We start from the raw sequence: 16,995 nt of genomic DNA, 5'->3' as shown, positions 1-16,995 counted from the left end.
AATGGGAGGACTGGTGTTTTCACTGCACCGCCTGCACCGCCACCCCTTATCACCCCCAAACGGACGGGCTGGTTGAAAGACATAACCAGACACTGAAAACATGCTGTGCAAGTTTGTTTCCCCATACAGGAGCTGACTGGGACTAATGGCTGCCTTATTTGCACTTTGCCTACCGAGAGGTGCCACAGGCTTCGACAGGTTTCTCACCATTTGAACTGCTGTATGGATGCCAGGTGAGAGGGTCATTGGACCTCCTGAAAGACTATTGGGAGAGTCCTACATCATTGGGAGAGAACATTGTGGCATATGTGGTCAAGATGAGAGAGAGGTTGGAGGAAATGTCTGGCCCAAGAAACCATGAGGACAGCTCAACAGAACCAAAAGAAGTGGTATGACCAAGAAGCTATAGAGAGGGTTTTTGAACCAGGCCAACAGGTGCTGCTGCTGCTGCTTCCTACTTCTGACAGAAAGCTAGTGACCAAGCAGCACGGACCTTAAGAAGTCACCAGATGGATCGGTAAGGTCATATATGAACTTTATATGCCAGAGAGAGTCAGGAAATAAAAGACATTTCATGTTAACTTGTTGAAGGAGTTCCAGGTTCACCAGGAGCCAGTGCACAGCATCAGCAGTTTGTTTGTGCAGTCCAGGATGAGGAGATGACTTAGAAGTTCTTTCTTGCCAGCACGGTGGAATCCAGCCCAGATGACTGGTCTCATCTGTCAGCCTCCTAGCGGGAGGATGTTGTACCTCTTCTGGACTCAGAGCTTTTCAGAGAGATACCAGGTTTCACAACCCTTGTCCAGCACAAGCTTTGGCTCAAGAAGGATGCTCCAGTGCGGCAGAAGAGCCACAGGATTCCTGAGCAGTTGGTGCCTGTGTTACAGAAAGAAGTCAAATTAATGTTGGATTTGGGTATAATTGAGGTGTCCAGCAGTTAATGGTGCAGCCCTGTTATTTTGGTACCCAAAAAAGATGGCTCACTGAGATTTTGCATTGACTTTAGCTACCTGAATGCTGTGTCTCAATTTGATCCATATCCCATGTCCAGAATCGATGACCTGGTGGAGAGAGTTGGGAAAGCAAAGTACATCACCACCATGGACCTGAGTAAAGGCTATTGGCGGGTTGCGTTGGCACCAGAAGCTCGGGTGCTGACAGCCTTTAAGACTCCATTTAGTATGTACCAGTTCAAAGTGATGCCATTTGGCCTCCAGGGGACATCAGCTACTTCTCATAGACTGATGAACTATGTTCTGAGAGATGTGTCAGTTTTCAGCTGCCTATTTGGGTGATGTGGTCATTTTCAGCTAGTCCTTGGAGGAACAAATGCTTCATCTGCATCAAGTCCTGCAATGTATCAGAGCTGCAGGATTAACCATCAATCCACAGAAATGTGCTGTAGCCTGGAGAGAGGTTGAGTATCTGGGTTATGTTATTGGCTTTGGCAACATCAAGCCCAGAGTGGGGAAGGTGGAGACCATCAAGGCCTTCCCTGTTCCTACCACTAAGAGTAAAGAGAAGAGTTTCATGTGCCTGGTGGAGTGGTACAGGAAGTTTATTCCCCACTTTGGAGAGCATTCAGTGCTGTTCAACAACCTCACAAGAGCCTCAGCACCCAACAAAGTGCACTGGACCAAGGAGTGTGACAGAGCTTTCAGGGAGCTCAACGACTCCATCTGCGCCCATTCAGACCTGCACAGACCTGACTTTGGCAAGCCGTTCACCCTACAGACAGGCGCCTCTGGAGTGGGCCTTGGTGGGGTGCTATTGCAGGAAGTGGATGGAGAAATCAGTAGTGTAGGCAGAAATCACAGTGTGAGTAGGCACAGCGACAATCAGGTGGGCCTAGCCCGTCCAAGACCAATCATACTTAATAGGTTTTGAAATGCATATGTTAACAAAAATAGGCCATTACAACTATACTTGCCTGAATCATACAAGCAAGTTTAATCATACAAGCCTTATACATCATGAGAGGGAATGTTATATGCACCCAAGACAAACATCAACAGCATCGCATAGCCTGGCATGGCAGCCACATATTCATACACACAAAGCTGACAGATGCAAAGCATCATTAATCAAGCATATGGATAGAGGTACACCGTCACCAACATGACACTTGAACATAGCCTGGCACAGCAGCCACATAAAACACGCATGCACACAAAACAACTATAAAACATTACCCAGTAAACATAATATGAAATAGGCAATAGGATACTACAGTCCTAAATTGCAAATTACCATGTATTCTATTGTGGAGAAAGAGTGTCTGGCGATGAAGTGGGCCATTGACACACTCAGATACTACCTTCTAGGACAACACTTCTATCTGGAGACTGATCATCATGCCCTCCAGTGGTTGCATTGGATGAAAGATGCCAATATGTGCATTGCTGGATGGTATCTGGCCCTGCAGCCATATAGCTTTACGGTCCGCTACAGATCGGGGGGAAAAAACACTGTGGCTGTCTGTCTCAAGTCCTTGAAGTTTTAGGTACTGCGCTCCGGAAGGAGAGGAGAAGGAGATGTAATGAAGGTCCTTCATTACTAGTATTTTGTAGCACTAGTATTTTGTAGCACAATTTGTATACAGTACTGGTAAAAGAAATTAGGCACACACTAGGGCTGTCATGATATCAGATTTTCACAACACGATTATCGTGGCCAAAAGAATTCACAATAACAATATTATTGCGATATCTATAGAAAATTTGAAAAAAAAAATGCTATCAGTCAAATCATCTTTAACTTTGTTTATTGTGTGTTTTGCCTCTTTTCTGGCAAATGAATTACACTCACAATATGAGTGTAGGGAGGTGGAAAGAGAGTTGGTAACCATAACTGTACATACTACAGAGAATGAATAATTTACACATTTTTCTAAGGGTATGTCTGGGCGTCTTCAAAAAAAAGGCCATTTAGAGACACCAAATAAACCCTGCTTCAGAGTAACTGAACATAGGACATGAAAGCTCCTATTGGGTCAAGTGAGGTGTCAATCGAGAGGTCAGATGGGCGCCTGTGGATGGGCGGATGGAACTTCAAGGGGTTGTAAACATGATATCAATATTTCATTTTTTAAATATCACGGTTATCGTCAATACCAGTACATTGCTACACCCCTAGCACACACTTGAAGGGTTGAATGTTTTTCATTGGAACTGTTGCATGTATTAATGTGTAATGTGTATTAACGTGTATCTTGTAGATATTGTAGCTGTTCTCAGCTGGAACTGATTGAGGGCCGGCCCTGTGAAGGCAAACATATGCACTCAGTGAGGCTAGTTTGGTTACCTCAACATAATGAGCTCATTGTGGTATAACCTTTGCCAAAATGATGGTGGATTGAATGTAGTGTTGTTGCTTAATTGTGCAATAATATAGTGTGTAATGTTTGTGTTCAGGTAACTCACCTCTGTTGTGTCTCCTCTCCAGGGTGTTCAAGCTAAAAGAGTCCCCAGGCTATCTCAGCACCAATTTAAAGGTTCCAGGAGATACCATGTGGTATTTAATGTAGGGGTGTTAGTGTATTTTAATCTGCTGTTCAGGTTTTCTATGATTCTACTGTATGTGTAGCATAAACTAAGATGATGTAGACTATTTGACATTAGTGTAGTATAAATGTATTTTAATGTGTTTGTTGTGTTTTGTGTTGTTTCGAGGTTGTTGCCAGTGGCAGGGTATATAAGGCTGCCAGTTTCCATCAAGCGCTGCTGCTTTCAGGTTCACATGCTGCTTGTAGTCCACAGTATTTTATGTGGAGAATGTTATTGTACTGTGTCTTCATTGTGGGTGAAATAAACACCGGGTTGGTCTGCACCTAACCTCTGCCTCAAACCTCCTGCTTTAAAGTGCACCCACTTCATGGCCATCTTAACATATCAAGATATAGTGAATATTGATATTGTGACAGAAATCATACATACCATAAAAGTGGATTTTATCCACATCACCCATCACTAACAGCTACATGCAGTCTACTACTGAGTCCACTGGACACAAAAATCACAAGAAAAAGTGTGGGAAGAAAATCTACAAATCAAAAATCACTAATGTTTTGTTAGAAAAAGGTAAAATATATATACATCACACACACACACACACACACACACACACACACACACACACACACACACACACACACACACACACACACATGCACACACACACACACACACACACATATATATATATACATATATATTATATTAGATATTTTTTAAGTTTTGTAGATATGCAAAATTTGTTACTATGGACATTATTTTTGCTGATTGTTCTATTTCATTTCATTTATATCCTTTGTCCTTCTGTACAGCACACTGTACCTATTTGTTAAAGGACATATATATACATGTATATTTGATTGGATTAACTGCATCTATTGTGTTTAAAATTCAAAGCAGTGAGTGAAATATCTACATATTTTAGTCAAATACTGTATACTGGGATGCGATTTAAAGCCAGTTCTCTCTTTTAGCTATATTAAATAAAATGGAATATGGTACCACTTACATGCAACATGATGGCATGTCAGAGCAGCCTAACCTGTTCTGAAAATATCAATATATGGCAATGTAGTGACTATGAAATAAGCCTTGAAATAAAGGGAGAGATAGTTCACACCAAGGGATAGGATTTATACTCCTAAATACCTGAGCGCTAAAATGGCTGAAAAGGTTTGTTCCTAATTTGCACTCACAGCAAACTAAGCTCTGACTGCATTAGTATTCCACTGCAGCTGTCTTGTATAACAACTGTGATAAAGCGCATCCTTTACCTAATCTAACTCTTGAAAAAGTCACACTAGGTTTAGAGAATGAGACTGAAGTCGTTCCAGATACCTGCCGCATGGCCAAAAGCAGGGATTCCCTTTTAGCTGGCTGACTTGTTTTTACGCTTGGCAGAGTTAAAAGGATGGTTACATAACATCAGGAGGGTACAGGTGACGCAGTCCACCACCAACTGCATCTGCAATGGGACAGAGAGGAGGAGAGGAGAGGAGACAAAGAACGAGGAGAAAAAGAGGAGGGGGGGGGGGGGGGTAGAGAAGAGTAGGAGAAAAGGGGAGGAAAATGAGAGGAGAGGCAGAATGAGGGAAAAAGAGGAGAGGAAACAGAAAGAAGGAAAAAGAGGGGAGGAATGAAAGAGGGAAAGGGAGAAGAGAGGATAAGGAGAAAAGAGGGATGAAAATGAGAGGAGAGGGAAAGGAGAGGAGGAATGAGAGAAAAATGAGAGGAAGAGAGAAAAAAAGGGAGGAAAATGAGAGGAAACGAAGAATGAGTGGAAAAAGAGGGAAGGGAAGAAAAGGAGTGGATAGGGAAAATGGGGGAGGATAGAAAGAGGGAAAAGAAAAGGAGAGGAGAGTAAAGAAAGGAAAAAGGAGAAGAGAGGACAAAGAAAGGGGCAAAAGGAGAGGTGGGGCAAAACAAAAAGACAGGAGAGGAAGAAATAGGAAAAAAGAAGGAAGGGAAGAAGATGAGAGGAGAGAAAAAAAGCGGAAAAAGGAGATGTGAGGACAGGAAGGAAAGAGCGAAATTAGAACAGATGAAAAATGAGGGAAAGGAAAGAAAGAGAGAGGAAGAACAAGGGAAAAAGAGGGGAGAGAAGAAAGAGGGGAAAGCAGATGAGAGGAAAGTAAAGGTAATGGAGAAGAGAGGACAGGAAAGAACAAGGGAAAAGAAAAGGAGAGGAGACAAAAGGAGATCAGAGGAAAGCAGGAAGAAAGATGGATATGAAGAGGGAAAGAGGAGACCATTTCAAGAGCTCTCCACCCCAAAGAAACACTACTGACCAACATGGGTGTCAGGTTTCCACCAAGGGCTGATGCCAATGACACGCGACAACAAAAACAGGATGTTTGTCGTCACCTGACAGTTCAACATCAGCAGCATGTGACCAGAATGTTTTCACCTGCAGTCAGCAATCACAGCGAGAGACGATCTGCCCTGTCAGAGGAGTAGCGCTATGTTTAGGACACTGGCTCCATGTCATCTGTTGCAGAAATCACTGTGTAATGTGGGACACTGCCAAATGTGGGACACGTAAGCTCAAATGTGTCTCTCTTCTTCTAAGAAATGCTATAGGACTGCTGTGAAATTAAACCTGGGTGTCATGTAATTGAATTATTATTATTATTATTGTATGAATTAAGGTGATTTACACTTTCAGCATAGACTTTTCAGCCTCCCAGTGAGTGTCCAAGATGTCAGCCTGAACTGTCCCACATTAGGAAAGGCACATAAACTGGGACAATTTGGCACAAGGAGCAGGTTTATATTTGCCATTTTTGTTCCGAGTGGGATATTTTCATTCTTTTTTCTGATACGATTAGAAAAAATTTGGGGGATTTCAGAATGGTATTGAATGTGGATATAATGTATTGGCTTCGACATATATTGCTGAAGTGCCAACTGCGGAAATTGTCCCACATTACTCTAATTCATCCTAGTTGTAGCTCTGCATTGTTATACACTACGAAAAATGACTTCTTTATCAAGTTAAATGAGTATTTTTTTAATCTTTATGATTATTTATTATTATTTTGTTACTCTTTTTTCTTGTTTTTCAGAAAAGTGTGGGGAATAGGAGAGGATATTGAAAATATATGACCTATAATCTGGCTAGAGCTGCAACAATTAGTCGATTAATCAATTAGTTGATCGACAGAAACTTAATCTGCAACTATTTTGATATTTGAACTATCGTTTTAGGAATTTTTCAAGCAAATATGCCAAAATGTGCTGGTTTTAATTTCCCAAATGTGATGATTTAATGGGGTTTTTTTTGTCATACATGATAGTAAACTTAATATCTGGGTTTCGGACTGCTGGTCTGACATAATAAGACATTTAAAGTTGTAACTATTGACTCTGGGAATTCACAACAGGCATTTTCACTATTTCTGACATCTTATAGACAAAACAATTAATCAGTTAATCAAGAAAATAATCAGCAGATTAATCAGTAATGAGAATAATTGTTAGTTGCAGCCCTAAATCTGGCATTAAATCCCTAAAATTTGGGCAATCCATTCTCAAACAAGGAGCAAATCATAGACCAAGTTGATTGTTATCAGGGATTATTATTATCATTACAATTATAATCACCTAAACCGCCAACTCACATGAACATGTAATGGTTTTGAATTAGAAAGTAGTGGCTCACATGTAATATGTATAAATGTATAACCCACAAGGAAATGTTTCAGGTTATATTGACTGGTAAAGATTTTGTGAGAATGGACAGCACAGCAACAAACCCATTTCAGAGACAACAGCCTCTGGGATGAGTTAATGTTTTGTCAGATATTTCAGATAGCGTGGGGAATCGTTTTCCTGCAATTCCACTCAAAGAATGGCTGCATACCAGTCGCAATGACTCACTGTTGCCATAGGCTATAAACTGAGCCATGACCATAAAACATTGCGAAACATTTGTTTTTGAGGAAACATGACAAACACAGGCTTCCAGGACAGGTGCAGGAAGGTCCAGGTCCAGGCCCAGGACTCTGCAGTGGAGAAAAATATTTTTGGTATGGAGATGCCAAAGGATGAGAGTTAAGATTGTGTTTACACAGGTATCACAGTGACATAACACCTGTGTTTTCATTGGATACTGATGAGAAATAAAGCCTACACATTTAATTTTTCAACAAAATTAATTTAAGCCCCGAGGTAGATGTAATCCCAATGCCTGAACTCAAAATGACAACACATAATTACATATAATAATGACTTTTGTGAGGTACCTCTGTTTCAGCAACCCAGAGGCATGTAGTTGTCTGGTCCAGGTAAAATTTGCTTGTAGTGCCATCTTGTGAAAATCTATGAGACAGCAGAGGAAAACAGCACAAGAGCTGCAATAGATCTTTTTGTCACAGCAGGAAAAGGCCAGGTGTAATTAATACCATTAATAATGGCTGCAGTCATTAGCAAAGCTGGATTCTCCTGTGCTTTTCCTGCTACTACAAGCCAAAATGTCTTAATATTTATTAAAATTTGGCAAATATTCCTTTATATCAGCAGTTACCAATGTGTAAACCAGTGTGAGTGTGCAGGTTGTCACTACAGCAGCTGACTTCACAGTTTATTTCCTTTTGTTAACTCATTTAAATTATGGGAATCTATTAAATTGACTTCTGTAGAATACATGGACTTCTACAACAATCTGCAACCATCAGGCATCTAAAGATTATATAAAATTATGCAATTAAAATTCAATAAACAGGCTATCAAGATGCTCAGTGACATGGTGGTACATACTGTACATCTGTGGGGAACTATTTGTAAACTTTTCTTTGGACAGGTGACTTTTTCTGTTCAGGAGATGAATATGTGCAACTTCTCGTCCACAGAACTCAAAATGGATCATTTTAAAATCAATTTGAAACCACTGAAAAGGGATCAGTTATGTACAATCCTGATCTAGTCAGTTTTACTATTATCTTACTGTATTAGTGTTTGTAATTTGTGCTGTTTGCAGGCATTTGCTTTTGTGTGTATTTTCTTGAATTGTGTGTCATTTTGTGTATTTTTGTTTTTTGTTTCGAGCTATTATGTACAGTATTTTCTTAACTTTTGTATGTTTTTCTTTAAGTTTTGTTTTGTTTTCTATGTATTTTTGTGATGAGTTTTTTGTTTTGAGCTGTTTTCATGTATTTTCTTGTTGAGTTTTGCACGTTTTTTCTTAGTTTTCTGTCTTTTATATATTTTCTTTTTGATTTTTATGTATTCTAAAGGTCCATCTTGGGACTTTTTGCACACTGGTTTAGGCTACAAACACTGCTGTGTGTGGCATCAGCCTGTATTATATACATGTCCCTATAAAAAAATAAACATGAAAGATACATAACTGTCAGTACTGCATTTCGTGTGACTGTTAAGTGTCAACGCCTCCCTCCACTGGACATAAATGGTCCTGCGGTTCATGAAATTATTCCTAAATTGTATATTTGCACTGATTAACCTAACCCCCCCTCACAGTGCAAATTCCTACGAGTCACAAAAATGATTAAATTCAAAGCACTACCACCCTCTATAACCTAGATCTTCACCGCAACACCTTTAGAGGGAACACAAACTCCACACAACACAAAACAGACAAGCCTCTACTTACTTACTCAACTCAGTTTATTTACAGAGCATTTGAAGAGCCATGTATGCAAATGTACTGAAATTACTGACAGAACCCTTCTTTTTACACACGGGGGAGCTGATTAATCAGAGTTTGATCTCTCCATATTTTGATCTAGATGCTTCGAAAATCCAGTGAGTGACTGTCCCTTGGTTTAGATTACTGTCGAGTCCCTCAGGGAAACAATAAATTAACCAGGTTTTAAGCCGTGCGCCGTCTTCCAGACTTGAGTAAATGTAGCAGTTAGAAACAGTTAGTTAGGCCTAATATTTCTGGGTGAGGACAGGACACAAACAAGTCTAAGCAACACCAAGCCTGCAATAGTCTGATAAAAAGCAACCGAAAAAGAAAGCTTAACAAAAATAGTTTTACTAACGTTACAGTCCTCCCTCAGATGAGCCATACAGAAGCAATATAATATCATGGAGGGTCTAAACTACTGAGCGATGAGCCTTTCATGCTTCGCTGATGTTGTCACACTGATCCCTCGAAACCCACAAAAACAGGATCCTTTAAAAGGAAAGTTTAAGGATTTCAGAAGTCTTTTCTACAGGTTAACCAACAAATCCCAACCTAGAATTAGAGGTTTCATGTGTGCAATTTTAAGGGACTCTTGATTGATTTTTCTACCCAATAGAAAATCTGTAATAGCATGATAAAGATCTTTAATCTTGAACACCTTTTTTATTTATAATATCACCTTTTCTGCTACCACAATGATCCAAATTTCCTCTCAGAAATATCAGTGAAATCCACTTGCATAATCATCATCAACAGATCAGTATCACAGAAGTAGCAAAAGCAGGTAACTCAGGAAAAATCATGGTGGGAAAAAAGACTTTATAATTAACAGCACAACCTCCAAAAAAGCCTCAACTTTCCCTTCAAAGAAAACTCAAGACTCACAAACACCCTGAAGAAAACTTATTTGAACTGTCCTGATATCGGTTTGGTTATGGTACATGCCTTGTGTTTTTTTTTTTTTTTAAACAAAGTAACACTGAAAATAAAACAAAGAACAGGCAACAGAGATTGCATGGACAGACAATTAATAAAAAAGGAAATAAAAACAACAGCTCAACTTCCTACATCCTTAAAAAAAAAAAAAGACGTAATTTGCAACACATATGAGTAGTCTGCAACAACATGCATACGGCTCCTTTTCAGCACAAAACAGTCTGATTATTTTTTTTGTTTTAAATGTGACTTGCTGTGTTAAAAAGCAACTCAAGATATGTTGTCTCATTCTACCTTCCTGAATGTGTTGGGAATAACTTTTTGTTTTTTTTTTTTAAATGTGTGGAAGTATCTCGCTGATCCAGGTCACCCTCCCCAAACTGCCAAAAAAAGGGTTGTACAGATATGAGAAAAGTGATCACTGATGAACATTAAATCCAGTTTCTGAGGTTAAAGTGTGGAGGCTTTTAACATTTCATACTATTCCTTAACAGAACGTTTGACATGACACTCAAACTGGACTTTAAATCATCTGATTATGAATTGCTATGAGCCCAATCCTCCTAATTTATGTAAGGCATCTAATCAAACAATTGTAAACTGCAGGGGCAACAAACTGACACTAGCCACAGACTAAATTTTGGCTGCTTTTTATTATCTCTACCGGCCACTTTGGCAGGTAACCAGTGACATGTAAGAGTTTAACAAGTTGTTTCACAGTGAAAGTATAGTTTAAAAGGTCTGTATTATTGGAATGAACCCTCCTCAGCTGTCCGTGGATGAACATGTTTTCGTTTCTGCCCTCTGAGACCTCTTCAGTCCTTTCACTTCAGCAAATCTCAAATTACAGCTATCTTGACTGGCGACACAGTTACAGGAAGTGTCAACTTTTAAAAGGCGGATTTGAGATTGAAGTAGCGTTTGAGAACGTATTTTTCTGTGTGTGAACACTTTAAATTTACATGCTTTGATAAATTAGATCATATTCCCTTAGTATTAAGTGCCCCGTGTGCTTTTGGGATGATGCTGAACTAGCTGCAACATCTACTAAATACTCAGTGTTGTGAAGTGTTTGCATGCTTGTTAGCAACCAGAAATATTAGACACAAACAGGAGTGAAAATCCAACTAACCGTGTTGAATTTAAGGCCTTTTTTTCCCCCCTAAACTCATCATATTCCCTAGAAAGACTAGAGGGAAGTTCCATTCATATATTCTGTTTGCAGATACTAGTGGGGGGAAGTCAGCTGTCTGTGTGTTGAAATAACAGAACATGTCATCTCTCACAAAAAGACATACAGATGTGCTGACAAATGATGCATGTGTTAAAAGAAGGACAGCTTTAATGCATGTATATTCTTGCAAACGTACCAGTATGTGCCGAGTTCAGGACAACATATCGCATGTTATTTGAACACGTTCTTTTTAAGACTGTAGTGGGGAGGGTGTCATTCTCTGTCCATGCATTTAAATAGCAACACAGGAAAAAAAAAAAAAAAAAAAGAAAGAAAAAAGGCTAACACACATTTAACGCGTCTTACAGAGGAAAATAAGTCACCCAGAGGTCTGCAGCAGTAAATCTTGTCATTTCTTTCAAATAGATTTGGACTTATAATCTTATTTTTTTTTCTCTTTTTTTGTGTCCGTTTAAATTCAAATGTTGACAGAATAGGAGTACATTTTGTGGATCACATTCAGACGCCTCGTCTCTCTTCTTCTATACTTCAGTGTTGCCCGCGTAGAGCCTGGTCCATGTTCGGGCTGAGAAGAGAGAGAGAGAGAGAGATAGAAAGACATAAAATGGTTGTGGTGGTTTTAAGAAGGATTTGGAAGGAAGCAGGGCTGCGGCTAATGAGTGTTGATAAGTATACACAGACATACTTTATCAAATAAACCCCTGTTGGTACAAGTGTAAATCAAAACAAACAGGCCTACAGGAAGACAACATTTTGATGCCATGATAAGACAATCTGAGCAAACTCCATTCACTAATGAAGGCCATGTGATTCAGCTGGAAGCCCTGAAATGAATAAAAACAAAAACTAGAGAGGCTAAAGCGGACCCAGACTGTTTTTACAGGCGTAGTACTTGATAGTTAGACGGCAGCAAAAGCAGACGTCATTGTCAAAGTTACATAAAGAGAAAATGAAAGAAAAACTGACCATAACAGTACAAGGCCAGAAACAACCCCAAAAAATACCAAATATGAACACCATTATGATAAATTACTACATGTACATGTTACTGTTTGGCCTGATATTTACACTAAATTACCATTTTGTTATTATTGCATTATTCAGTCTGAGATTAGCGTCTTTTTTGCCATTCACATTCAGTTTTAGGTGACAGAAGCTGTGCTAGTTGGACGGTTACAATGCCAGCACATTGAGGTAATGTGTTGTTTTTAACCATTTATTATTGCTGTGAACTCCCAGCTGCACAGCCTCTTCTACTTGCTCCTCCAATAAGATGACCAAGGACAAAACTATAAGCAAAGAATCCCCTCAGCTCATTTCTCAAGTATCAGAGGGACCAATTGAAAATATTTACCGTTTCCAAACCATTAGAGGAAAACAGCAAAAGCATCTTTCATTCCGAAATTCCTTCAAATGAGTGGTGTCGTTCTGAAGAATCGTTATTTCAGTCAGTTGATTAACAACAGACGTAACAGCTGCTTTCACACTTGTCTGTGTTCACAGCCAGTTTATGTTCCACTCTTTAGTTTCACCTTCAGAAGGTGCTGACTGGGTTGTTTTTGTTTTTGTCAACAGGGAAACAGCCACTCATGAGAGCCACACCAGACTTTTGGAACAAAAATGTGGGCGATGACTCAGAGATCTGCAGTTGAGCTAATGATTGCTGCCATCTGACAAAACATTTCTCATACTGGAAAAATGTTACCACCTGCGGTAAAGAATGTAAATAATTTCACTCTTGAGCAAGTAGATAAATCTAATCTTCACCTGTCTCAATGGCATGGCTTTCGTTTTTCTTCCACTGCTCTGCAACATCATTTGCCAGGGGATCGTCTGGATTGGGAGCACTTAATAACGCCTGGATAGATAGCAACACTGTGCGGATTTGCAGGGCTGGAGACCACTTATCTGGAAGAGGGAAAGAAAAAGATGCAAGGAGAAACAAAGATGACAACTTATAAGTCGAATTTGAAAAACCAGGAAGGCTTTGTTGTTATATAACATTAGTATTACTGGGTAAACATGGCCAAGCAGGTACAACATGCCAGTGACAGAAACTAGTGCATTTTTATGACCAAAATGATGAGAATATACTAGGTGGTGACAAAATCTGAGTGCAGACTAGCGTGCCTTCAAATCTCAGTCTGTTACAATATTTTCTGTTCACCTTTATTAGCGAGTTTGGCAACTTGTCTACTGTCGTCTGTTCTGCTCTTGCCAAATAAACATTACTTTGAGATTGTTTACCTCAAAACTTGATTTAATGGTTGCAATCACATCTGCTTCCTGAGGCTTTGTCTCACAAGAGTGCTTTCTGCAAATATAACTGGGCTGACTTTAAGCTGTCTCATATTAGAAATGAGGTAATTTCTGACCTATCACCGTATTCTGATTGTGACGGCATAAACTAAATCTGCGATTCTATGCCTCAAACTGCTGGTGTGTAATTATGTGTAATCGTCATGAAATTGAATCAACACCTGTTTCACCGCTCTGTCCCACTTTTAGCTGCTGTTAGATCATTTTGGTTCGCCAGCCCCCATTTAGACGGTACGGTTGCCTCTAAATGCAACTTGTCCACCCCTCATATAACATCATAAGCAGTCGATGCCCATAAACTAGATCGGACAAGCTTAGCATTCGCTACATGCCCAGAATAAAATAGCAACATAGCGGAGTGTTTGCTGAAGAAAGAGTAGCTAAAAACACAGATACTTTTCTTAGGAGTTAAAAACTCGAGCTAGGAGGTTTTTGTCATGTGTCCAGAAACATGACTACAACAAGATGCCCATGATGCTTTGTGTCACCTGAATATTAAGTAGGCAGTTGCTTGCTAACACATCAGGAATAATGACTCAATATCCCATGTATGTGTTATAGGCTTAAGAGCCGTTGCCATCAGTTTTTTACTGGTTGGAAATCGTATGTTACAACTTTTAACTGTTTATAATGCACCTTATTTTTTGCTAATTTTGTGGATGGAAACAAAAGAATAAACGCAAAAATCCTGCAGCACACTGTCACTGTGGTTCCACATAAAATCGTGTACATATACAAGCATTCTTTAAAAAAATCCTTAAAAATGAGCATGTTATCATGTTTTCTTACCTTTCAAAATGTCTAAACATATTCTTCCCAGTTTGTCGACATTGGGGTGGTAGATTTTGGTCATGAATCGCACTTTGGGAGCTGCCATGGGATACTCTTCTGGAAGAAATAGTTCAAGTTTAAATGTGCCTCCTTCAAAGGGAGAGTCTTGAGGCCCTGCAATGACCACATGGAAGTAACGTGCATTCCCTTCATCAGGCGTAGCCGTGATCCCTGGAACAGGCTCTGCCATCAACCGCTGTGTCTCCTGAGTGTGGTCAAAACGAGAAACAGAAAAACACTGTGTTGACATTTCTGAATAAAAACAGTGCGGTACTTACTGCAGGAAGAACTGTGGAGGTGTCAGCAGACAACCGACTCTCAAATACATAATGGATGAGAACATACAATTTCACCCTGCTTAGTCATATGTACACTTTCAACTCACCCACATACAGACACAATAACAATCTGCAAGTTTAACAAAAAAGGTAGCTAAGAGTTGGAGCACCTCACATACAATGAGTTACTTTGATATAAATTTGCATTGAACTTCCCATCACAATACACTAAATATATTCAGAGGTTCAACTGTTGATTATTTTCTCTATTAATCAATTAATTATTTGGTCCGCAAAAGGTCAGAAAATAGTGAACCAATTTCCCAAGAGTCAAAAGTTGCGTCTTAAAATAACTTATGTGCAGCCGACACTTAAAAACCGAAAACTATTTTGTGTGCCATCACCGAAACCTAAGAAAACCAGCAAATATACAAATTTGAAGGTCTGTTTCTGCTTTAAAAAATGGCTGACATGATAGATTATCACAATAGCTGTTACTGATAAATTCTATTTTATGACTAGTTGATTAATTGTTTCAGATGTTCATTAATTAATGCTCTTACTCCATTAAATTAGACTTCAAGTAACAGATGATTCCTGTTTATGTAATGTGCTTGATGCATTTCTATTATTATTGGTTGACTTAAATATTTCTTTTAGTGCAAATCAATCAAGCATAAAGAAAAGAACAACTGAGTGACACTAATAATCAAAAAAAGGAAGTGGAAGATTTATTATATTTCTGCATTTGATTAAGCAGGTGCACTGTAACATCTGCAGTCAACAATAAGGAAGCTGGTTTTATCTTCTTGAATATTACGTCCATTTCCTCGTTAGGGTTGCAAAAAAAAACTAAATGCAGGTCACCCTAATGGAAGCTATGTCGTGTTTTCACTCAGTCAACGTTATGCTAGTCGCTGTGAAAACCTGCTAAACTTGACAAATAGCTTACAAGAAGTGGCGGAAAAGGCTGATCGCGCCCACAGCCGGGCCTGCTGAAGCCCGGTGAAGCTGCGGTGAGGCTGCGGGAGGAGCAAGCAGCACCAACAGGCCTTAAATTCATGTTCGGTGCTTTCGTTTTGTTTACATAAAAAGAACAACAGTAACATATCTGCTTTATTACGAGCATTTTTTTTATGTTTCGATACCGCAAGGGCAGCGCCAGACATGTGAAGCAATCACCGCACTCACTAGCCTAGCTTACATAGCGAGTCCATTCATATGCCGACTAGGACGAAAATGTCACAATTTTGTCGATTCATACTAGAAATTAGCAACCCGGTAGAATGAAAAGTACATTATAAACACGACAACGGATCGACTCGTGCAGAAAAATCAACCACAGACAGGGGAGAAGGGAGTAAACGGAAGTGGCAAACAAAACACTTGCAGACACGGACCAGCGAGTTAGCTCGATAGGAGCTAACTGTGCTAGCCGCGCTAACGTCAAGCTACACGCTGGATGGCAGCGAATTTAAACCCTGATTCTCGTTAAATAATACACACGATATCCTAACACATGTTCATAAAGATGTATGTACAGTGCCCGGTGTAAATGTACCTTGATAATCCTACGAGGCAAACCGGCCATCTTGTGTTAGCTTTTATATTTTTAGCCGTGGACTCGCCTTCTCTTCAGGTCGGGTTGAGTGAGCTGCCGGGGCGGGGACTAATGCATCCATGGGCGGGGACAGAGAGCTCTGTGTTCCGGTGGCTTCAGATGACGTCAGGAGATAATGCTGCTGCTCAGATTTTCTGTGTAAAACTTCGCAAGCTTTAATATTTATATATATATACTTTTTTTTTTTTTTTTTGGTTGAATTCAGTTTGTACATAGATACATTAACCTTTATGAAGAACAAAAAAAGTGAACGGACACTGTTATATTTTAAAGAATTATTTTCTGTAACCCCTGATTAAGGTATACTAATTTTTACTGATGTTATTGTTTATTTATGTTTAAATTCTTTTTTTAAAAATTAATTTAGTTTGTTTACCTTTTCATGTTTCATTCGATTGATCTACTTTTTTCACACATTGGAATCTTGAACTGTACAAAATGTCCAAAACTGGACTGCTCATTTAGTCAAAATTCAGATGAAAATGTTTCACATTTGTTTTGGATTTGTTCTCATACAGAGAAATATTGGTCAGATACTTGAGAGTTCATTGAAACATATTTAATTGCAGATTTTCCTTTTTGTTTTAATGATGTTTTCTTTGGTGTGTTTGGGTTTGAGATGGAAAATATTTATATATATTATTTATATACAA

At 39.2% G+C, this 16,995-nt stretch overlaps 1 protein-coding gene across 1 annotated transcript; it reads right to left on the bottom strand.

Annotated features, from left to right (window-relative positions):
• Positions 1 to 11,418: 11,418 nt before the first annotated feature.
• On the bottom strand, positions 11,419 to 16,404 carry ube2nb (ubiquitin-conjugating enzyme E2Nb). The gene is made up of 4 exons (XM_042403002.1): positions 16,283 to 16,404; positions 14,402 to 14,648; positions 13,061 to 13,201; positions 11,419 to 11,858 (listed from the first exon to the last, which is right to left on the bottom strand). Exons 1-4 carry the CDS (start codon positions 16,310 to 16,312, stop codon positions 11,815 to 11,817), a joined length of 462 nt encoding a protein of 153 aa, XP_042258936.1. The 5' UTR covers positions 16,313 to 16,404; the 3' UTR covers positions 11,419 to 11,814.
• Positions 16,405 to 16,995: the final 591 nt, after the last annotated feature.

This window comes from Thunnus maccoyii, chromosome 23, assembly GCF_910596095.1.
Source record: "Thunnus maccoyii chromosome 23, fThuMac1.1, whole genome shotgun sequence".
Taxonomy (NCBI): domain Eukaryota; kingdom Metazoa; phylum Chordata; class Actinopteri; order Scombriformes; family Scombridae; genus Thunnus; species Thunnus maccoyii.
The sequence above is the reverse complement of the archived record's forward strand: the minus strand, read 5'-3'. Positions and strand labels throughout refer to the sequence as shown.

Coding starts and splice junctions, on each gene's coding strand:
- ube2nb (XM_042403002.1), bottom strand. CDS start 16,312: ATGGCCGGTTTGCCTCGTAGGATTATCAAG. Junction 13,202..14,401: donor ATGTTTAGACATTTTGAAAG/GTAAGAAAACAT, acceptor TCCCTCTTCCAG/ATAAGTGGTCTCCAGCCCTG. Junction 11,859..13,060: donor AAGCCATGCCATTGAGACAG/GTGAAGATTAGA, acceptor CTCTCTTCTCAG/CCCGAACATGGACCAGGCTC.